We start from the raw sequence: 24,496 nt of genomic DNA on the forward strand, positions 1-24,496 counted from the left end.
CGGTTTATTCCGCTGTGGCGACCCCTGATTAATAAAGGGACTAAGCCAAAAAGAAAATGAATAAATTAATGAATGTTTTTTTTTTTTTTTTTTTTTTGGTTGTTATCAACATCTGGTGAAAAATTCAAGTCATAAGCACCTTTAGAAGTTAGTTTTCTGAGAAAAATGTTTACATGTCCAATAGGTTTTCCCCCACTTTATATTATTATAAAATTAAAACAGAATCTTTAGTAACAATGCAAAAGTTTGAACTTTTTTTTTTCTGAATAGAAGTGTTAACTGCTTTTAAAAGCTAAACTAAAGCTAAAATTAACAAACCTAAAGTGTAAAGTCACTCAAAAATGAAACAAAATATTTCAAACCTGTATGACTTGAAATGTATCTTGATAACTTATCATGATCTCCTCGCAAGAAACAAAGAAAAAGAGACTCAGAACGGCGTTGGGGTGAGTAAATGATTAACTTATTAATCTATTTAACATTATGCAAATCATTTCTTAAAAATAACCTTTATTATATTTCAACCGTATTGCTTCACCTTTACCTTCGCAGAGGACATTTGTGTGGTTTTATGACTTGCAAATGATGCAGCATGGAGCTCATCTGCACAACTGAAGAATATTCTAGAGAGGTTTTATTGCTGAGAAGGCAATGCAAAGCATTTACTACAGTATTTCATCATACATAAAAGCCTGTTCTTCTGGGAGGACATTTGCATTTGCTTTAGCGTTTGGCTGTTATAGTCTGGATCAGGTTTTTTGTGATCTTTAATGAAGTTCCTCTTTTAAGTTAGTCTCATTCTGATTATGAAAGATTGCACATTGATATTCATCTGTTTAGCAGAGACTTTACATTACACAGTTAGATCACTTCGCTTATCATATATTCACAAATCATTATTGTTGTATTAATTAGGGCTGGCTTGAAAATGTTGATTTATTGATTTTAATCGATGCTCGTTTTGATGAGCCATTGTTGATTGTTTATTTGCAAGATATAGGTTACTTTTTTCTTCAATTGAACATTAAAGAAGGCACTTTAAGGCACCATTAAGTAAAATTAATAGTAATACTTTAGTTTAACTACCAAATGTCACTATTGATGGCTTGTTACCTGTCTATTATTAAGATATTGTCTGTACTTATACTTAAAGTGGACATTCTGCACCGACTTATTCTACATCCCTAATACTACCTAATAACTACTAAAATAATAACTGTTTATAAGCAGTAAATTAGTTGTTTATTGAGGCAAAACAAGGGTGATATAGTAGCTCAGTGGTTGGCACAGTCGCTGGTTTGAGTCCTGACTGGACCAGTTGGCATTTCTGTTTGGAGTTTGCATGTTCTCCCCATGTTCATGAGGGTTTCCCCCACAGTCCAAAAACATGCGCTATAGGTGAATTGGATGAACTAAATTGACCAAAGTGTTTGTGTAAATGAGTTTATGGATGTTTCCCAGTACTAGGTTGCTGCCTGGAAGGGATAAGTTGTTGGTTCATTCCACTGTGGCGACCTCTGATAAATAAGGCACTAAGCTATAGGAATAGGAATGAATGAATTAATGAATTGATTAGGCAAAATGTTTTATTAAAGGTGCTATATAATGATAGCTTAGATATGCCCCCAGTTGAATAATTAAAGTTCAGTATGTTAAAATGGCATAACGTGCTAGGGCTGCAGCTATATCGCTTATTTTAGTAATCGAGCACTCTATAATCTAATCTAATGTAATAATAATTTTTTTATTAAAAAACAATTCTAAATGTTCAAGAGAAAATTAGACAGCTCTCTTAAAATTAGCAATTAATTTGTTTAAAAAAAATTAAAAATTATATATATATATATATATATATATATATATATATATATATATATATATATATATATATATATATATATATATATATATATATATATACACACACACACACACACACACACACACACACACAATATTTTGCAATATTTTGCCAGTAACATCACACAAAGCCCTCTTCACCCTTCACCTTATTACTCCGTATTACTCCGCCCACCTGCAACAAGCAGAGACGCTACAGTTTGACATATTACTGTAGTTAGACTACAAAATGTACTTTTGAGGCTTTTTTTAGTCGAGAATGTTGTTGTTTAGATTGCAGCTATGCAGTTTATTTGTAAGAATAGTGCTTATTTTAAAATATTTACATTTTCTGAGAGCTTGTTGGCGGCCAAAGACGGTTGACGTTGTCTATCCACAAAATGGCGCCAAAACCGCATAATAAGCCCTTGCTCAGTGTGGTCTCTTGATCACGAATACAAAGCTGAAAAACGGAAGCCTCGTGGTTTTTAAGGTGGACCGGATAGATGCAATAAGAAGCTGCGAAAAAGAAGCTGGATTCAGCCTTGTCTCTCCTTAATGCAAACACAACAGCAGTCTGGTGAGAAATCTCTGTAGACGGATGGCATTTCATGTCACGTTCAGCCTTATAATCTTAAAATGTGAGCAAAATTTGCTATTTTGTCATCACCTTAAGGGGGTCACACACCAGAAGCGCTGCTTCACATTACGCTATAGAAAATCTTTCAAATACTAGCTCTAAAGTGATGTTGGTGAATTAGTAACGGCTTCTGCTATTCTGACGTCAGCTGCAGATGTGAATGAATGGCGGAAGAAAGTAGTTCCTAATACAAAAGGGTTTTTAGACTCTGTGTTTGATTTTCTTTTTTATGTACAAGATTGTGCCATCCAAGTGTTGTATAAACGCAACGTCACACTTGTAGCAGTGTGCTATGGCTGTATATCAGCCTGCGGCCTCGTGCCAATGCACGCCTTGCACCAGTGATGATATACAGCCATAGCACACTGCTAATCAAGTGATATTGCGAATGTGCTCCAGAGATCATTATAGTTAAGTTACTGCACAAAATAAACCTGAATTTATCCACAAACTGTGGATAAACAAACTGTGACTCCTGTTGTGTGATTAAAGCGTCCTCGTTAATAGTTGTGTACACTATGTAGCTGTGTTGATTCCAGTGGTTATGACTTATGTAGCTCAAAGAGTGTAGCACTTGCTGCTTCTTGAAGTGCAGTTTAATCACAGGGAGTTGGAACAGATCTTTTAGGGGCTGATCACACTGAACACGATTTTTGCATTGAGAGGTGCCTTTTTTGAATGATTTACTAAGGGCCATGAGCATTTTGCATGCTGCTTTTGAGCCCTGCACGCCTCGCGTTTTAATCACTTGCTGTGCCTCGCATTTTTGCCCGGGGTCAGGGTACCTGCAGTGTTTGTGTTGTCAAGACGAGTATAGAGACTTTTGAAGATGGAGGAGACATTAGTGGTTGCTGTTTTGAGTTATCATTAAATTTTAAAATTATAATAATATCGACAGCATCTTTTGCACATTACGCAGCTGATTCAGTCGCTGCCTAGCGACATAAAAAGCGTACTGCACTTCTTTTTTTTTTTGTCAACAAAAAAGGCATTGTGATCGGCCCCTTAATCCCAGTTTCTTTACAAATCCTGTCTCGCAATATTTTAAAAAAAGAGACTTGATGTGTTTTTATCACTTCAAGATGAACATACACTATTTCTGTAAAAATCTACACACCTCTGTCCTAACAGTTTCCAATAGTTGATTTTATATCGTAATTGAAATGTAATTAAAATGCAATTGATTTGTAATGTAATGTAATGTGTGTGTCTATATAGCGCATTTATTGTGTATGGCCATACACCCAAAGCGCTTTACAATCATGAGGGGGGTCTCTCCACACCACCACCAGTGTGCAGCATCCACTTAGATGATGCGACGGCAGCCACAGGACAACGGTCCCAGTGCGCTCACCACACACCAGCTATTGGTGGAGTAAAGAGACAGTGATCAAGCCAATTCGGTGGAAGGGGATGATTGGGAGGCCATGATCGTAAGGGCCGATAGAGGGACTTTGGCCAGGACACCGGGGTTACACCCCTGCTCTTTCACGAGAAGTGCCATGGGATTTTTAATGACCACAGAGAGTCAGGACCTCGGTTTAACGTCTCATCCAAAAGACGGCGCCCACTTCACTTTTACTGGGGCATTAGGACTCACACAGACCACAGGTTGAGCGCCCCCTGCTGGCCTCATTAACACCACTTCCAACAGCAACCTAGTGTTCCCTAGTGGTCTCCCATCCAGGTACTGACCAGGCTCAGCCCTGCTTAGCGTCAGTGAGTAACCGGTCTTGGGCTGCAGGGTGACATGGCTGTGGCTATTGAGTTGATTCAATAGCACACCAGCCACTAGTGGATTTGTGAAAACAAAAACCGCAAGCCAAAATCTACGGATGTAGTCCTGAGCACATATTTTGCAGTTCCCAAAAATGTAGCCCTGAGCATGTATCTCCAATTAGCCTGGGCTGAACATATTAGTGTTATTATAAACAAAGATTAAGTAATGCTTAATAGATGTTTTGTTCACGGTTAATTTATGTAGATTAATGGTAACTGTTACAACCGAATTGCTAAGTGTTACCAAAATAGGGTTATGGGGACCTATTATAAATGAAACATTTATATTATGAATCACTTTACCATTGTAATCTATTAACTCATTTAAAATGGCCTATATATATACATGCAAAGTTGGCTCAGTGGTTAGCACTGTCGCCTCACATCAAGAAAGTCGCTGGTTCGAGTGCCGGCTGGGTCAGTTGGCATTTCTATGTGGAGTTGTCATGTTCTCCTGGTGTTCATGTGGGTTTCCTTAGGGTGCTCTGGTTTCCACCACAGTCCAAAGACATGCGGTACAGGTGAATTGGATAAACTAAATTGGCCGTAGTGTATGTGTGTGAATGACTGTGTATGGGTGTTTTCCGGTACTGGGTTGCAGCTGGAAGGGCATCCGCTGTGTAAAACATATGCTTGATTAGTTGGTGGTTCATTTTGCTGTGGCGACCCCTGATGAATTAAAGAACCAAGCCAAAAAAAATGGAATAAATAAATATCCAAAGGAATTAATGTTAAATATAACTGAATTAAATTGCAATTTAATTTGATTCACTAGCTAGTGAATCATAATCAGACCCCGAAATATCCAAACCCAGAGTCTTTACTGTAACTGGAAAAATCATTTATATCAGTTGTGGTCTGGTTCTTGTTTTAAGCTGCTCGACTTGATCTCATCACAGTTCGTAATAAACATCCAAGCAGAGGAATGAATGACAGTCCTTATTTATCATCCTTTTCGCAACATACTCCGAATAAACAACAGCTGCTGTCAATCCTTCAGCTTGTTTTCGTCTCAAAGTGGAGATGTCCGTGATAAATGTTGAATGACAGTGAAGAGGCTCACTTTTACATTGACCTGCCTATAACCCGAACCATGAATTATGAAGAACGGCTGTTGCTTTGATTGTTGTAGTAGTTTGAATGTGAAAATGCTGCTAAATTCTCATCATTATCGCTGTTGGTAGAGTGTTTTACAACTGCGGAGACTAATTAATACACGCTTTTAAAGGAAGTGAAACAATGAGCGTGTGCTACGCCAAGTGCTTTCAACCAGAGGATCAAGCTCCTCATGTAAATGGTTGCCAGGTTATTGTTGCCCTGAGATATGGAGGCAGGGTGGGAGGGAGGGAGAGAGAGAGTGTGAAAGAAGTATTGAAAACTGTGCTGTCAATCAAGCGCTACGCCTCCTTTGGTGCGTCATGCTGCTGGATGGCCGACTATTTAATGTGCATTTTAACACTTGTGCATTTGCATGACAGACCCGTGACTTGCAAATAAGCCTGAATCTCTCTTGCTGCTTTCAAACAGGTGTCTCGCTTCTGTACACTGGAGCCACAGAGGACCACAGCAACAAGGTAAGGAGAAAAAAAGCTTTTACATTTTTATATATATACATGTACAGTCAAGCCTGAAATTATTCATACTTCTGGTAAATTACTTCTGACAATATTTATTTATGTATTTTTTGACTCAAGTTGACATGGGATTCTCCCAAAAGATAGTAAGTGATGTACAAGAGGCATCATTGTGGAAAAAGCCTTCATTTACTTAGGAACAAAAACCTTAACCCTTGTGTACTGTTCAAATTTACCACCCTTTCGTTATGTTCGGGGCTGATTGTACCCCATTTACTTCCATCAGAGAGACATTTGTTCTTTCAAAACCAGGACATTGTTGCCATTTTTGTCCGCTTCAAAAGAGGTAAATGTGTATTTATCACCGTTGAAACAGCCACTAACATAACTAAAAGTGTAGTTTTTTTTTATATTTTCAAAGGCTTTCTGAAACCTTTAACCAAAATATGGGTGAAAAACAGGTTGTCACTAAAAATAATTCCATTAGCTGAAACACAAAGAAAGTTGTGGCCAAATTAAGACTCAACAGCTTATCCTGCTAACTAAAACTGCATTTATTTCATCAATAATACAGTACAGCTGTAGAGTTTATTAATTTAATTTAATTTAATTTAATTTATTTAATTTAATTTAATTTAATTTAATTTAATTTAATTTAATTTAATTTAATTTCGGGCTTGACTGTATTTAGCTTTTTCATTATTATTGTCATTTAAATTTTGATCATGGGGTCATGGGGTTTTGCTTTATATGTGCATTACTGGTCATAAGTTTAGGGTCAGTAGGATTTTAAAATGTTTTAAAATAAGCTTATCCTGCTCACCAAGGCTGCATTTATTAACAAAAATACAGTACAATTGTAGTGTTTATAAAAAAAAATTTTATTATTTTGACTCAAATGGGACATGGGATTCTCCCAAAAGATAATAAGATGATGTACAATACGCATCATTGTTTAAAAAGCCTTTATTTACATTTGAACAAAAACTTTACACAGTGTACTGTTCAAATTTACTACCTTTTTGTTATGTTTGTGACTGTTTTTGCCCCAGTGACTTCCATTAATATGACATTTTTTTATTTCAAAGCCATGATGCCATGTAAGCTTGCATTATTGATTGTTGGTGGTTTTCCCTATTGAAAAGAGGTAAAATAGATAGTTTTTACTGATGAAACAGCCACAAACATAATGGAAGGGTAGTAAATTTAAGTGTATTGTTGACTTTTTGAAAATTGTCAAAGCATTTTCCCAAAATATGGGTCAAAGTAAGGGTTGTCACCAAAATTAATTCCATTTATTTAATCAAAAATACAGTACAATTATAGTGTGCATTTTATTTTTTCATTTTTTTTTCACTCAAATTGACGTAGGATTCTCCCAAAAGATAATAAGATGATGTACAATACGCATCATTGTGGAAAAAGCCTTTATTTACATTTGAACAAAAACTTTACCCCATGTACTGTTCAAATTTACTACCTTTTTGTTATGTTTGTGACTGTTTTTGCCCCAGTGACTTCCATTAATATGACATTTTTTATTTCAAAGCCATGATGCCATGTAAGCATGCATTATTGATTGTTGGTGGTTTTCCCTATTAAAAAGAGGTAAAATAGATAGCTTTTACTGTTGAAACAGCCACAAGCATAATGGAAGGGTAGTAAATTTAAGTGTATTGTTGACTTTTTGAAAATTATTAATGCATTTTTCAAAAATATGGGTCAAAGTAAGGGTTGTCCCCAAAAATAATTCCATTTATTTAATCAAAAATACAGTACAATTATAGTGTGCATTTTATTTTATTTCATTTTTTTTCACTCAAATTGATGTAGGATTCTCCCAAAAGATAATAAGGTGATGTACAAGAGGCATCATTGTGGAAAAAAGCCTTTATTTACATTTGAACAAAAAACTTTACCCCATGTACTGTGTACGAGTGTATCGTTGATTTTTTTTAATTGTCAAAGCATATTCCCAAAATATGGGTCAAATTAAGATGTGTGCCTAAATATCATTCCATTTGCTAAAACAGTAAAAGTTAAGGACAAATTAAGACTCAAAATGACCCCAGAGTGGATGAAAACATCCCTTTTGTGTTGTTGGTGATAAATCAGAATTTGCCCGGGCGATGAACAATTTCAGGCTTGACTGTATTTAGTTTTTTCATTATTTTTGTCATTTAAATTTTGATCTTTGGTCATGGGGTTTTACTTTATAATCAGTAATGTTTTTTTTTATTATCAAGAATTTTATTCTTTTTAAAAAAAATTTCCCAATGATGTTAATGTACAGATGCTATGCAACATTTTTTTAGTGAATGGTCTGGCAGGCAGCGGTCAAAAACAGGAACAAAACATAAATAGCTACAGAAATCCAACTAGAGTTGTACAAGAAACAGGCAAAGGTCGGGGCAGGCAGAAAACCATCACATTTCAAAAACAATCCAAGATTCAAAAACCAGACAGAGCAAAACATGCAAGCATGGAACACAGAACAATACTGAGCAAGGAATGAATGTCTCTGTGGTGCTAAAGTAATCAGAGAGGATGATCTGCAGCTGGGTGTATAAAATCAAGGGATGATCTAAAACTGGCGTGTGAGTGCTGGATATGATGGGATTTGTAGTGTGGTAAATTGGCAGATCTGTAGCTCTCCAGCTATCTGCAACTGCTAGGTCGCTGGTGATCATAACAGTTAATCAGAGCAAGGAATTTTTTACAGTATTCCCTATAATATTTTTAGCCCTATTGTGAACAAGGAAATTTTCACAGTATGTCCTGTAATATTTTTTCTTCTGGAGAAAGTCTTAATTGTTTTATTTCGGCTAGAATAAAAGCAGTTGTTAAATTTTTAAAAACCATTTTAAGGTCAATATTATTAGCCCCCTTAAGCAATATTTTTATTTCAATACTTCTACAGATCAAACCACTTTTATACAATGACTTGCCTAAATATCCTAATTTCCTAATTAATTTAGTTAACCTAGTTAACCCCTTTAAATTGCTCTTTGAGCTGAATACTAGTATCACGAAAAATATCTAGTAAAATATTATGTACTGTCATCATGGCAAAGATAAAAATAAATCAGTTATTAGAAATGAGTTTAAAACTATAATGTTTAGAAATGTGTTGATAAAATCTTCTCTCAGTTAAAAAGAAAATATAATTAGGAATAATTCAGGAGGTCTAGTAATTCTGACTTCAACTATTCTATATAAAATCCACAGTGTCTGCATGAGTGTAACTTGCTCATGATAACTAAATATTGCCTAAATTCATTCTGCTTACTGAGGAATAAATCCATTCTGCTAATATCTACCGGGCAGGGAGACACTGAAGGAAATATTCAAGCCATATTTAGGAAGCAGAATATCATACAGGCTTATTTTGACTTGGACCAATTAGCAGCCACCCAGAAATCCTTAACAACCGCGTAACACTAGCAACCACCCACAACATTTCTAAGGCCAGTTTCAATAACTGAATGTTCTTCAGAGTTCGTTGGTTACTTAAAAGTATCTCTGCTGTGTTTTTTGAGAATTGGCTTTTGATGCAATGTGTAATATGTACAGTTGAAGTAAAAATTCTCAGCCCTCTTGTGAGTAAGGAAATGTTCACAGTATTTCCTGTAATATTTTTACTTCTGTTGAAAGTCTTATTTGTTTTATTTAGGCTAGAATAAAATCAGTTTTTGATTTTTAAAACCTTTTTAAGGTCAATATTATTAGCCCCCTTTTGTTTTTGATTGTCTACAGCACAAACCATTGTTATACAATGATTTGACTAATTACCCTAACTTGCAAACTAACCCAGTTAAGCCTTTAACTGTCACTTTAAGCTTAATGCTAGCAATTTGAAAAATATCTAGTCAAACATTATTTACATCATGGCAAAGATAAAAGAAACCAGTTATCAGAAATGATTTCTTAAAACTATAATGTTTAGACATGTGCTGAAAAAAAATCTTCTCTCCGTAAACAGAAATTGTGGGAAAAAATATGCAGGGGTACTAATAATTCAGAATGGCTATTAATTTAAGTTCTAATTTATGTATACATTGTGAAAATGGTCGCAGATTTGCTCATGAAGTAGAAGGAGAGGAGTTATCGTACGCCAGTGTTTGTTTGCCTTATTCACTTAGACTTGTGTAAGCTACATTCTCTTGCATACTGTAAGTGATTATGCCACCTCCCGGTTGTGAATGCAGTTTTATTCATGATGGGTACTTATTTAAGAGTTTGGTCATATATTTGACTAAACGGGCAAGCTTTATACGGTTGGTTAATGAAGCTTAACATGTTTATAACGATTTATTTAGAAGTCATAATGCTTTCTTTATTTTATCTTCATTAATTAGCAGGCTATATTTCTGTCTGTTTGCATCCCGTCCCTTTGTATCCCCATGCGGCAGTGTTGCAAACTGCTGTTACACCTAAAGACTGATTTATACTTCTGCATCTAGTGACCTGCATGACCCACAGTGACTGCCTTGCGCATAGTCGTGCATTTATAGTTCTTCATGCTGTTTGTGTTGCAATAACACTTCCGAAACACTAGCTGACGGTAGATTTTTATGTTCCTCTTTGTTTCTTAATGGGTGTTTTTCTGAGTGCTACAAGTAGCTAAACTCACTCATTCAGAGGCAGGAATCAGCGGACGTGCTACAACTTCATTCATAAAGGTAAACAAACAAAATGAAGCAAAAGTTGCCATCTAGAGCTCCTTAATGGGACTCAACACTCGCTCCATCAGGCTCGCAGCTCTCAGTACCGCCCACACTCATCACCGATACCAAGCTTAACATTTTTGAGAGGTCAGCATCAGCGTCAGCCATGGCGAGGGCTATGCGATCGCACGGAGGCTGAACCGGACCATACATTTTACTAATTTCTTTGTCTCGCGGCAGTCACATGCGGCACTAGTGGTCATTCTGAATTATCACTCCCTGTATAGAAATTTTGGTTAGTAAAACAACACTCTAAAGGGGGTCACGCACTAGAAGCCCCTCTCTGCGACACGTGGTGCCACGCAGCGCCATTCATTACAGAATTCTAAACATAGGTTTCTGTCAGTATACACACACCTGTGCCGCAAGTCGTTGGCTGTCCGCGGCTAACAGTCACGACTGAGGTTCATATTTCTGCCGTGCCACAGAATGCCATTTGAATAGTTTCATTTTAAATATCATGCGATTATGAGCGTCTTGTGTGCAGTAATTTCAACTGTCATATGCGCACCGCGTCGCGGCTCTAAGCGGTGCATCCGGTGTGTGACATCCTTAAAACCTTTGAAACACTCTGCAAACTATTGCATTTTAAATTGCATCAAATTAAATTGTCATAGTACCAGGCTGCCCTACAAATGTAAAGTGCAGTAATTACACATTTGGTTAACTATATTGAGTTGTAGCCTAAATAAGTTCTGTCTTTTAACAAAGTCTCCTGCTTCACTTTTGGTAATTTTGCTTCAATTTCCTCTGTCATTTTGCTTTAAAAGTCAAATTTCAAATTGTGAAGGTTGCAGTAACTACAAAACTCAAGCTGGGAAACTTTTTAAAGGCATTGTGTTCAGTTACAGTGTTTGCATAGATACTGCACTTTAGCCTTTGTAGGGCATAGTGGTAACGTACATACATTTACTTAAAGAAAGTGGCATATCTTTCTTTGAATTAAAATTTTTTGTGTCATATTTTAGCATTATTTATTGACATTTTCCATACTATCTGACAAAAGTCTTGCCGTCTATCCAAGTTTTAGTTACAACAAATAATAATTTGACTTCTAGTCGATCATTTGGTATCAGAAGTGGCTTATATGAAAGGCAAAGGCCTCTAGATTACACTTATTTTACCAAAATAAAACATGATCATGCCTTGATTTTTAATTATTTAATTAGGACAGTAAGGTCTGACTTTGCTTAGACAAAAGTCTTTTCACTTAACAGAAATAACGTACAGTATTGAATATAAAGTCATGCTGCAGTGGAAAAATAATGAAAATTGTGTATGACTCCCATGAGCTTGGAGGATTGCATCCATACATCTCTGCAATGACTCAAATCACTGATTAATAAAGTCATCCGGAATGGCAAAGAAAGCGTTCTTGCAGGACTCCCAGAGTTCATCAAGATTCTTTGGATTCATCTTCAATGCCTCCTCCTTCATCTTACCCCAGACATACTCAACAATGTTCATGTCTGGTGACTGGACTGGCCAATCCTGGAGCAACTTGACCTTCTTTGCTTTCAGGGACTATGATATGGAGGCTGAAGTATGAGAAGGAGCGCTATCCTGCTAAGGAATTTGCCCTCTCCTGTGGTTTGTAATGTAATGAGCAGCACAATTGTCTTAATACCTCAGGCTGTCGATGCTGATCTCTCGCACGCCCCTATACTGAATGCAACCCTAAACCATGATTTTTCCTTCACCAAACTTGACTGATTTCTCTGAGAATGTAAATGAAATGCAGTATGTGTGATGATTGGGATGCAGTTCAACAAATGATTCATCTGAATAATCTACTTTCTGACACTTCCAAATGATCAACTAGGAGACAAGTTAGTATTTTTTGCTCTCACAACTGGGATCATCGACAAGACTTTTATCAGGTGGTGTCTTTATATTTATAGCAGCTGGTTAAACACAGCAGTCCGATGACATATTATTTGCATATTCAGATATTTTCTTCTTTACTTCCTCTGTACTGGCATGTAAGAGGCTTCCTTTTAAACTTCTGTGTGCGTGTGTGTGTTCAGTATTAATATTTCAATAAGAATTATAGATTACTGCCAATACCACAGTGCAGCTGAGAAACTAGTTTCTGTATCGTTCATTACATTTTAGTGCCTAAATTTAAATCAGAAAGAGGCAGAGATCCAAACAAACAGGCTAAGGAAGATAGACTCTTTCTTCAGCTGCAGCTCATTGGAGCATCAAGCAAAAACAGCACACATGCGCGCGCGGCAGTAGCAGCTCGGAGAAGCATGAGAAGGCTTCTCCTTAAATGGTCAAAGCTCCCAGGAGTCGCAGGGAAAGAAAAAAAAAAGTCAGAGAGAGGGAAAAGAGAGAGGACGTTGAAGATTGTGGCGTTTTGAGGAAACACATCAACAGCACAAATACAAAGAGGGCTTTGAAGGAAATAGCGGGCTGTTGGGAGAGCATCTTTCATCCTTGTTGGCCAATCAGGTAGAGCAAGTTTTTTTTCGTTGCATTGATTGATTTGTTCTCCTGAGAGAAGAGTTTGTGGTGGACTCTTCCAGAGAGAAGCACTTAAACTACAGGACATGGTTTCCTAAGAGGTGTGATTGTTTTTGTGTATGAAACTGATATGTGATGGCCTGAGATGGACTTTTCTGAAGTAAAAAAAACGCATGCGTCATGCTGTGGTGGGGTTTCCAAAGTTTGAGATGACATTTACATTGTAGGATTTAATCACGGTCGAATTGAAACCTGGAATTATGGAATGGTTTGCACTATTTTTAGATCACTAATCAAATCAGCATTTGTGACACCGGTCATGTGACTCTGCTTTGTATAGTCGGATGTTTCCAGCGGACCTCAAGATGATCTTTGCATGGGCAAATTCTGATGGATTAGAAGCAAAACAAATGACACCAAATGCTACATTGTAAAACTGATAACCTGGGGCCGGCTGCATAGCAGTTTCCCAATAGGTAATATAGCCTGTCTTGCTTTTATTGATTCAAATGAGACCAATTTACCTTCTGATAGAAGTTATCAATAGTCTTGAAGAATAAAATACATGACTAACGGTTAAGACAGCAGAATTTACAACTATTAATGTGCGCTCTTACTGTTAAATCTAGTTTCTTTTAAGTAATCCAGTGTATATGGATGCATTCTTTAATAATGTTAAATAATAATTGGTAGCGTTTTCAAATAATGGTCTATTAGTGGTATTATATTTACTTACATGAACAAACTATTAGTAATACATTTATTATGGTAGATAGTCATGTTTGTTAATTATTTAACCTCCTACGGTTTATTGGCCACACATGTACAGCATATTTTAGCTTACATTTTGTTACAGACATACACTTTCAGAAATAATGGTACAATGTTATACCAAAGAAGGTACAAACCCTTGTCACTGGAACAGAATTGAACCTTAAGACAAAGAAACTAATTTGTACCATTGAGGTTTGTACCTTTAAGAACATGATTTATACCATAGGAAACCAAAATGTACCTACATCAAAGATACAAATGTTTTACCAGTTGTTTTGTATTATTGCATTATAGAACTTAATGATTATTCTTTATGAGTTTCTTTAAACATATGCTTTTAAATGATTATTCATGTTTTAATATGGAAATTATTCATAAATCACTGTGCCTTTCCAGTAATATTTATTTTCATAGATATTGTAACAAAGAAGGAGTTGTCCAACACTTATGTATATTCTCAGAAATAAAGTTACAGGAGCTGTCACTGGGGCAGTACCTTTTTAAAAGATATATATTAGTACTCAAATGTACCTAAAAAGTACCTCTGAAGTACCATTATGGACCCTTCAGGTACAAATATGTACCGTTTGAAAAGGTACCGCCCCAGTGACAGCTCCTGTACCTTTATTTCTGAGAGTGTACCTTTTTATGAGAACAATTATGTACCTTCATTTGAATTGTACCATAAAAGGTACAGAACAGTATCATAAGAGGTCTTTTCTGTACCATATAAGGTACAACTTTTACAAAGGTACAAAACTGGCCCTCAAGGAACATTATTTGTACCACCGTGTACCTTTTTTCTGAGAGTGTACAGTGACATCCTGCAACTGTTTTGCAGCATGAAATGTCCCAAGCACTATTTTAACTGTCTAAAATGGGCAAAAAATGCTATTTTGGCTGATAGTCAAAACATGTTCAAAAAGCATGTGTGTACGTGTTATTAATGCATTAATAAACAATCAGGAAAAATCTGCTGTGTTCAGGGCAGAAATAAAGAGTTTCTATTACACAAAGGTATTGTGTTTTATGGAAATTCGGACCACAAGTCCACATATCTGGACATATTTATTCTCTGAAAGTACATCATATTAAATAATGATACTTAGGTTTTATTCTAATTAAGTTCCAATAAGCCCAAATAGCAAAGAGAAATAAAAAATGCATGTGAAAAATGGGTTTAAGAGGTTAAGTTTTTACTTTGGATTTTAACAAAGCAATAATTAATGTATAACTTTAATTAATAAATGCTTTACAAGATTATTCATCTTTAGGTAATGTTAGTTAACTAAATTAACATTAAGTACTGGACCATTATTCTGTTACCTAATAATTTTATGTGGAGAATAAATACTGTAGTGTGGCATCACTTAATGGTCTATTATTTGTCGTTAACATCAGTTAAATGCATTAGCTAAATAAATTTAATATCAAAAATATGCAGAAAACAATTATTCATTTGAGATGTTTTTGCATTTACTTCTACATGATTTAAATGAAAAGTTGTTACTGTTATTCCTTAATATTACTTGTTATTACTATGTTATTACTTGATATTGTTTAATAAGCCTAAGATATTAAACAGTTGTATTTTTATTATCTCATGTTCACAGAGTTTTATGTTGTGCCTTTGCACAACAAAAAAAATATGAAGTCTTGTTTTCTCACTCTAAAAAATTAATGTAAAAATATTGACAATAATAAATAAATAATAAATAAGTGTGGGCTATAAATCGAATTTAAAAGTGTTACAGTTGTGTTCATATTTTACTCATTGTGTTTCCCACTCAACAATATTGATTTATTTCCTTCACTTTATTCTTACATTTTCTTTGCTTGACCCTAAATGGAAATTTTTCTCAAAAATGAAAATGGATCACTAGGTGGTTTCAGTTTTAAACATTTATCAATGTATCTTCACTTGTGTTCAATATAAGAAAGAACCGGTTTGGAGTGCAGGATGAGTAAATGAAGATTTTCAGGTGTAACAGATGCATTGCTTTTTGTTAGATAACTTTTTAGGTTCCAGTATATATACAACTGATAGGGCTTTGTTTTAAAGTCTGTTCATTTAAAGACAATCTATTATGTAAAAATCACTTTTGTAAGGGGTTAAACAGTTCTGTGGCAACAGTGTGTGAATATAGCCAGTCTCTAATGCAGGGGTGGGCCGGTGTCCTGCATAGTTTAGCTCCAACTCTAATCAAAAACACCGGTAACACTTTACAATAAGGTTCATTAGTAAATGCATTTACTAACATGAACTAATCATGAACAACACGTGTACAGCATTTATTAATCATGATTGAACATTTATTAATGCATTATTAGCATTTAAGTCCAAGGGCTCTATTTTGACGGTCCATGCGTAGAGTGCAAAACGCAGGGCGCAAACGCTTTCAGGGCATGTCAGGATGCGTTTTTGCTAATTTACGGACGAGAAAATGTGCTTTGCGCCGAGGCGCATGGTCTAAAAGGGTTGAGTTTATTTTCTCAATGAGTTATAGGTGTGTTTTGAGAATAAACCAATTAGAGTCTCATCTCCCATTCCCTTTAAGAGCCAGCTGCATCGCGCCAAGAGCGCATTCGCTATTTACAGGACGCAAAGTAAGTGGAAAAAATGAGCATTTCACAAGCTAACAGTTAACAGTTTTTTTTTGCAGAAAACTGTTAAACAGAGCATCTACTGCGTGAGAATGAGAGATAATGGATCTACTTTCACATTCGCTCTTGGATAGGGAAACCTTTACGCACAGACATTCAGTTCTAATTTCTAGAAAACTAATAAATGAACAACAATGACCAAGTGTGGTCAAAATACTGAGTTATTTCCAAATACACCTGCCATGCCCCATATGGTCTAAAACCTGACAGGTGGACAAATCTAAGCTTGTTTTTAATAAAACAAATATAAATATGGATATAATAAATAATACTGCTAATAATAATAACATTAAACTAAAGCAAATTGTTATGAATGAACTGAAAAAGTCTCCCGAGATGAAGAAGACATAAAAGCAGTGGTTTTTCATATTTATGTAGGCTAGAAAATAATGTTTTGTAATATTTTAATCCTTTATATTTATATTCTATATCTATTCTTATTATATCCTATATATATCCTTAATATTTAATTTTTTCATATGTAAAGATATTTGCCTATTGCTCTCTTGTGCTTATTAAGCAGTGTGTAAGCGAGGCGCAACTCTGCGCTGAAGTTTAGACCGGGTTAGTTTTGGTCTAATGAAAAATCTATTATAGTTTCTCAAAATGGCAACGCGCCAGCGGTCCGCCTCAGAACGCCTTCCTTTTTAGACCAGAACGCACATATGAGCGCTAATGCATTTGCTATTTAAACAGCGTAGCGCAACGCCTCAAAACGACTCTTGCGCCAAGCTGAAACTACCAAAAGACTATTGCGCCGCATCTTGCACCACACTGCGCCGGGCGTATGATAGGGCACCAAGCTTGTTAATATTAGTTAATGCACCATGAGTTAACGTGAACTAACAATAAACAACTGTATTTTCCTTAACTAACATTAACTAACTTGAAAAAATACTGTAGTAAATGTATTGTTCATTGTTCGTTCATGTTAGTAAATGCATTACTTAACATTAACTAATGCACCTTATTGTAAAGTGTGACCAAAACACCTGAACATGCCAGTCAGTGTCTTCAAGATCACTAGAAATCTAAAAGCAGGTGTGTTTGATCAGAGTTGCAGCTAAACTGTGCAGGACACCGGCCCTCCAGGACCGAGTTTGCCCACCCCTGCGGTAAAACTTCATTAATTCTATTTTTTATAATCACACTTCATCAAAATGTCCCGTTTTGAATCTGCCACTATGCTGACACATAGGCAATTGTAGCTCTGCCCTCATTTGAAAAGAGCACAATCTCATTTTCATTTAAAGCGACAGTCACCAAAACTGCACAATTTGGATCAAAGCCTAAAAGGGGCAGTTTCAAAGAGTTATACAAATAAATTGTTTGAGATTATTATTTTTTTATGATTATTTATCTATTGCAGAACAAAACCAGCATACATAGCCTGCAACAACTATATACAAGCCAGGGTTTGCATTAAATGAAAATACATAAAGAAAAAAAATACAAATAAAAATAATAGTAAAATAAAGACAATAAAATAATAAATGAATAACAATACACAGAGCAAGAAAAGCTCTGGGGTGAGAATTAACTAGTTATTATATAAGAAATTTTCTCAATAAAATCAGACCATGCTTTCATTGTATGGGGTTTAGCTCTGTTGTTCTTGCAATGGAACATTATAACAGCCACATTTTACCTGCTGGGAATGAGGGTTCATGCCATATTTTAAATATAACCTTCTTGGCTGCAGTTAGTGCAGTATGAAATATCCTGCGTTGGGAAGTGTTTAGGTTTAGATCATAATCATCATTCAATAAACAGATATTAGGGTATTTGGGAATGAATATCTCACACAATTCTGAAATAGTTTGAAATACCTTATGCCGAAATGTACTGATAAGTGGACATTCAAAAAACAAATGCATATATGTCCCCACAGAGTTTGAATTGCACAATGTACAAAAAGGGGTAGGTAACCGCTTCATGAGGTGTAGCACATATGGAGTTGCATAAGCCTTGTGGATCAGTTTATAGTGTATGAGTTGATGGGCAGGACATCACCTGGATACTTTCCCATATTCAGTCCCAGTTCAATTGGTAAGAGGCCAGTTCCTTTTTCCATAATGTGATGATGGGGAGTGCAACAGAGTCATAGTTAAGCAGTTTGTTGTAAATGCATGAGATTGTTCCAGTGACTGAGAGAAATTCACACAGTCCCGCAATGGATGATTGTCCAAATTCCACGGAACTCCGTTTGAGATTATTATTGAAGTCTCTTCAGAGACTTATTTTGCATCTTGTAAAAAAAAAAAGGAGGTGCCCTTTAAATGTGACCACAGTATATATGATATATTTTCATGCATTTAAATTTGTAAACTGGTAATGCAATTTAAAAAATGAATACTACATTTAAAAATAAAAGTCCAAAATGCATTTACATAAATGGTCTCATACTTTATATCATTATAAAAAGTGACATCTGGCGTTAAATATTATATTCTTCTCCTTTATGCACTTTTTAAAATGTGTTGCTTTTTAGGCAGGTTTTAGCAACATATTTTAGGCTCATTCTGAAAACCTAGCCCTATATACATTTCTGAAGACCACAAATTATGTAGCCAGAGGTACATATGTCAGCATTTTTACTTTAAAGAGAATGCTATGGGGCGGTATGACTCCCGTGCTTTTTACACAAACAGCTGATTGTTTACGTTCGTATGGACGGATGCAACACAATCTCACGGCAATTCGTAACTTTTTCATTTAGTGGCTAATTCGTATGAATTTGTACGATCTAATTTGTACAATTTAGTACGATTTGCTTATCCCCAATGACGGTTGGGGTTAGGGGTGGGGTCAGGTGCCACGCCTCCTTTTTAAAATCGTACCATTTCGTACGACTGAACTCGTACGAATTCGTACGAATTAGCCACTAAACTGGCAAAACGTAAAATACTTACGTTTTCTCGTGAGATCAGGCTGACGGATGTTACGCTATTACGAGTTTGTCCAGTAGCTCGCAGCGTACGAATGCGGACTTGTGACATGGAACGAAGTTGACCACAACAACAGGGTTCGAGTCTGGCAAAGAACGGTTGCAGAAACAGGTAGGACAAAAAACAAAAAATTAAATAAGTAAATAACAGGGTGAGAATGTGGTAAAATCAAAAAATGTGGTAATAATCAGGCTGCCGCATGGGCTTTTCTTTTTCTGGACTGCTTTTGAAAACACTTTCAATTGAGTTTAGGGATGGAGGAGGGTGAGTCAGTCTATTGGTCAGTCAGTCAGTCGTCAGCGACCTCTGGTAAATTTTTAGCAAGAACAGCAGGCTCGAATGGCACTCGTGAGAGAAATTTGAGATCTGAAAAAGCATACACAGTGGCCTCTGGCGGATTTGCAAAATCAGAAACTACAGAAATGTATAAAGGGCTACGTATTCAGAATATGCCTGGTTGGGTTTTAGTGATGTGCATCTGAATTGCCTGTTTCTCAAATCCTCTCTCCATAACGTTTAACTCTTATAAGCTATTAGTTACTAGGTAATTTAAAGCCCACATGGATTTCCGCAGATTTCCACAGATTTTTAGCCCAATAATGATTCTGTTTATTTACTTGTGTAAATGTGTGTACATTTGTATTTATGCAGTTTTTAAATTAATTTCAGTAATATTATTGACTAATATGAAAATGTTTATATAATTTATTTACAATACAGTTTGTACAGTAATATTTTCAGTCTTTTACTAGAAATAGTATATAGAAGACTTGCTTTGTTTACCAAATAAAGTGGATCTAATTGGATTTGCATTGTAAACATTAAATACAAGTTAAAATGGTCTGCCCCAAGTAATTTAGTTAAAGTTATAAAGTAAGTTAACTAATAACCTTAACTTTTCTGAATTTGATTGTAATGCAGTCATGTGCACCTTTTGTAAAGCTGCTTTAACTAGTTAAACTCTGCGGACCCGGTACCAGGTTCGTGACGTCATCGACTTTTGCTTTAAGATTTAAAAGGCTAGCATTACACCAGACCCCCGTAAATGGTTTCATTTGACAGTGTAGAATCTATATTTTATGCACATATGCATCACTTTGGTTTTTATTATACTGTCCAAAAGTTATTTACACTTAAATACACAGTATTTTGGATACCAGAGCTAGGTATTTTACATTGGTTCATTTTCATATGACACATGTACAAGTTATATTTCAAATGAAAGCTTTTGCCGGTGCTTATACAGTTCTAGCATTCTTTTTACTGAATTATATTCACACATCAAACAGTTGTCGACTGAATGGTGTTTCCATGGCGCAGAATTGAAAACAATACATTCATGATCAATAAGCAGCCCCAGATAGCACAGACAGCTGTCATCTCTTACCTTATGCTGTGTGCTTCAGGGCCATTCTCCTCTGTTTTTGAGGTGATGTGCATAAGTAATCCTTTTATATGTCCCATGTGGTCCAAACACAGTGAATTATGTTTGATCAAACAAAAGAATAGTGAAATATGAAAACAATGATCGGTCCCTGTGGCTTGTACAATACCTCTCATCAGTTGGAATACAATAACTTTTGCATAGATTATGGTAGAATTTTTTTTTTTTCTATGATAACAGACATGTGCAGGAACCACCAAAATTATTTACAGCACGCTCGACATCACAGAACCTAAAAGGTACACTTTCAAATTTGAAAAAATAAAAAATACAAAAAGTGCCTCTTTTTTTAGGTGTTTATTATAACACAGACGACATATACACTTATTTTAAACACTCTCAATAGTGTTTCATGAAAATTCAAAGGGTTTTCTTTAAAATGATACAACATTTTTGCATTTACACCTCTGCATGTGGATTTGGGAAGCTTTTAAATTTGGGTAGGCAAAATCCAGGCGGAAATCCCAAAATAGCAGCAGAGTTTAAGTGGTTTTAAAGCAATAATTGTTGTGAAAAGCATACAAATAAACTTGAATAAATTAAATTTCCGGTTAGCCTTTACAGTGACTGTATTGCCACCAAACTTTGAGCAAATCTGGCCAGCTGTATCTGTGTTACATAACAAGTGAAAAGAGGGGGGCCGACATGCACTTTCTCATGCAGTCGCGTCAGAGCTGCTAACACTGAGGTCATCAGTGGCCCGCAGGGACCTGCCACCACAATGACCTTCCATCTTTCTCCAAGCTTATAAGAGCCGAGCATCTTCTCAGTGGTGACAGTCAAAGGCCAATTAAAAATAGATCCGGTCAATGAGAAGGGAACCTGCGCCGACCGCAGAAAGAGGAGGAGTGGGAGTTGGAATGAAAGCTCACAAACATATAGACCCATAGCCAGCAGGAAATAATCAGGGTGATTTGATTACACTGCAATATTCATCTGCGTGTCACGCTCAGTGGGAGAGAACGTGCTGCAGGACTCCCGCTGTCTGGCCTCCCTGCATGTCCCGGACCACTGAAACGTCTGTTGAAGCATTGGTGAAACATGCGTTTAAAGTCAATGTTATTTTTTTTCTTTTGCAAATATTTCCCAAATTATGTTTAACAGAGCGAGGAATTTTTTCACAGTATTTACTATAATATTTTTTCTTCTGGGAAAAATCTTATTTGTTTTATTTCGGCAAGAATAAAAGCAGTTTTTTAAATTTTTTCACCTAGTTTACCCCTTTTTTAAGATTTAATATTAATACTATGGTTTTTCTGAGTTTGCCAGTTTAGGTTCAGTTCAAAACACAGTTCAGATTTTTTTTTTATTATAATGTGTTAAAAAGTGTTATTTTGGGGGCGTGTACACAGCTTCCTGTTTTAGGGGCGTGTTGCTTCGCATGAAAATTAGTTTTAACTTCCCGCCCAACGTAACAAGGGGGCGGAGCCAAGAGCTCCCCCGCTCTGTGTTTGGTAACAGACAGGCAGACAGAGAGAAGCAACACGAGTGAGAGGACCAGAATTCAGCCGTACATGTACGACTCGGACACAGACCAAGCAGAGAGTACATAATCATTTGTGTCTTTGTATAGTTTTACAGGCAACTGTGTGCTAGTTTAAAGTGCCGAGCTTGTACACCGAGACTAATACACACACTGGATTAACTTTGACTGAGGCACTGGATGCGCCGCTCAGAGCCGTGACACGGCACACCAGACATGCACATTAACGTTTTTAAAATTAAAACTATTTAGATGGCACTCTGTGGCGCGGCAGAAATATGAAGTGTCCTGAACAGCCTGATCTCATTAGAAAACGTAAGTATTTTACGTTTTGGCAGTTTAGCAGCTAATTCGTACAAATTCGTACGAGTTCAGTCGTAAGAAATTTTACGATTTTAAAAAGGAGGCGTGGCACCTAACCCCACCCCTAAACCCAACCGTCATTGGGAGATGAACAAATCGTACTAAAATGCACAAATTTGTATGAAATACCCACTAAATGAAAAAGTTATGAATTGCCGTGAGATTGTGTTGGTCCTGAATTGTGGCTGGGTGCCGCGGACAGCTGCCGACTTGAAGCACCGTTGTGTGTACCCTGTGTAAACTTGCATGCAGGTCACACACCAGAAGCAACGCCATCGTCGCGCCACGCATTTTAGAATTCTAAACATAGGTTTCTATCAGGGTATACACAACGGCGCTTCAAGTCGGCGGCTGTCCGAAGCACCGTTGTGTGTACCCTGATAGAAACCTATGTTTGGAATACTAAAATGCATGGCGCGATGCTAGTCATTTGAGGGCCACGCACGTAAGTCAACTCGCTCGCACTTTCCAGCTGCACCTAGTTAAGATCGCTTCTGTGAGCGCGAGAAATGCAAACGGCTGAAGTTTAAGGTAGACACAATGAAAAGAAGACATGTTTGCAAACCAACCTACAAACAAACTAAGTTACAAGCAATAATTCCGATTAGAGCGATCATGTGGTGAATGTTGATCTTGTGTTGAGCCCAATGAGCCTTACATCTAAAAATAGAGCAAGGGTGTTCCTATCACTTTGACTCACACGCTGAAAATGACAGACGTGGAACAACAAACTGAGGATATGGTGGCACAGACCTGTCAATCAATAATGGTGGGCGGGGGGACCACACTACTACGTCAAGTTGCGGTCGTTCTAAAAACCACTCCAATTGGTCCACCGTTTTTATGTTGTTAAATGAAAAAAAAAAGGGCTGGGACTAATTTCGGATTCGATGTGCAATAACCTTTTCTCTGGTACAACAACACTTTGTTTCTTATAGGCTAATCTCTGCTAAATAACTTTTTTTTGCATGCATGTGTGTGTGCTTTTTGTTTTGTTGTTTTTTTTATAAAGGAGGCTCTTCACCTTGAAAGAATTAGGTATACTCTGAACAATAAGATATTGTTACACAAAAAAAATGATTCAAAGAAGATTCCTTGCATTTATTTATTTATTTTTTAAGTTAAGTGGTTGTAAACCATTTATTTGGGCTGAATTTAAACATTAAGTTGAATGTTATTTAATTTATTTAGTTTAAATTCAACACATATACAATTTTGTAGATATCATTTTGGTACATTTTCTTTTCACACCTCACAGCAAGATGGTAGCTGGCTCGAGTCCCGGCTGGGCCAGTTGGCATTTCTGTGTGAAGTGTAAAGAATATTCTCCCCGGGTTAGTGTGGGTTTTCTCCGTGTGCTTCGGTTTCACCCAGTCCAAAGACATGCGCTATTAGTGAATTTAATTAACTAAATTGGCTGTTGTGTATGTGTGGGAATGAATGTGTAATGTGTATGCATGTTTCCCAGTATTGGGTTGCAGCTGGAAGGGCATCCGCTGTGTAAAGCATATGCTGGATATGTTGGCAGTTCATTCCACTGTGGTGGCCCCTGATAAATAAAGGGACTAAGCCAAAAAGAAAATGAATGAATGAATATTGAATGCTACACTAAATTCTGCTGTTATTCTGAAGAGACAATTGAACTCTCGTTCAGGATTTCTTTTTTCTTACCAACAGGAAAATGGGAAAAGATGACAGTATGGTAGCAAAACATGATTCATAAACTCCCTTCAAATCTAGCCAATAGAAACCACTGCGATTCTCTGAGATTTCATAAGTTGTCTGTTGAATT

General features: G+C 36.3%; 1 protein-coding gene across 9 annotated transcripts in view; it reads left to right on the forward strand.

The window, feature by feature from the left end:
- The window catches only part of mrvi1 (murine retrovirus integration site 1 homolog), a 128,500-nt gene that overhangs the window by 35,092 nt on the left and 68,912 nt on the right, over positions 1–24,496 (forward strand). For 4 of the 9 annotated variants that reach the window (XM_002662998.8, XM_073907506.1, XM_073907507.1 and 1 more), the window contains one exon: positions 5,786–5,832. In XM_002662998.8, coding sequence (XP_002663044.4) covers positions 5,786–5,832 — 47 coding nt within the window. Of the gene's footprint in view, positions 1–5,727; positions 5,833–12,539; positions 13,017–24,496 lie in introns of those variants that run through there. The other 5 variants (XM_073907509.1, XM_021478032.3, XM_021478031.3 and 2 more) reach the window with 5 other exon arrangements.

The sequence above is a fragment of the Danio rerio genome, chromosome 7 (assembly GCF_049306965.1).
Source record: "Danio rerio strain Tuebingen ecotype United States chromosome 7, GRCz12tu, whole genome shotgun sequence".
NCBI lineage: Eukaryota > Metazoa > Chordata > Actinopteri > Cypriniformes > Danionidae > Danio > Danio rerio.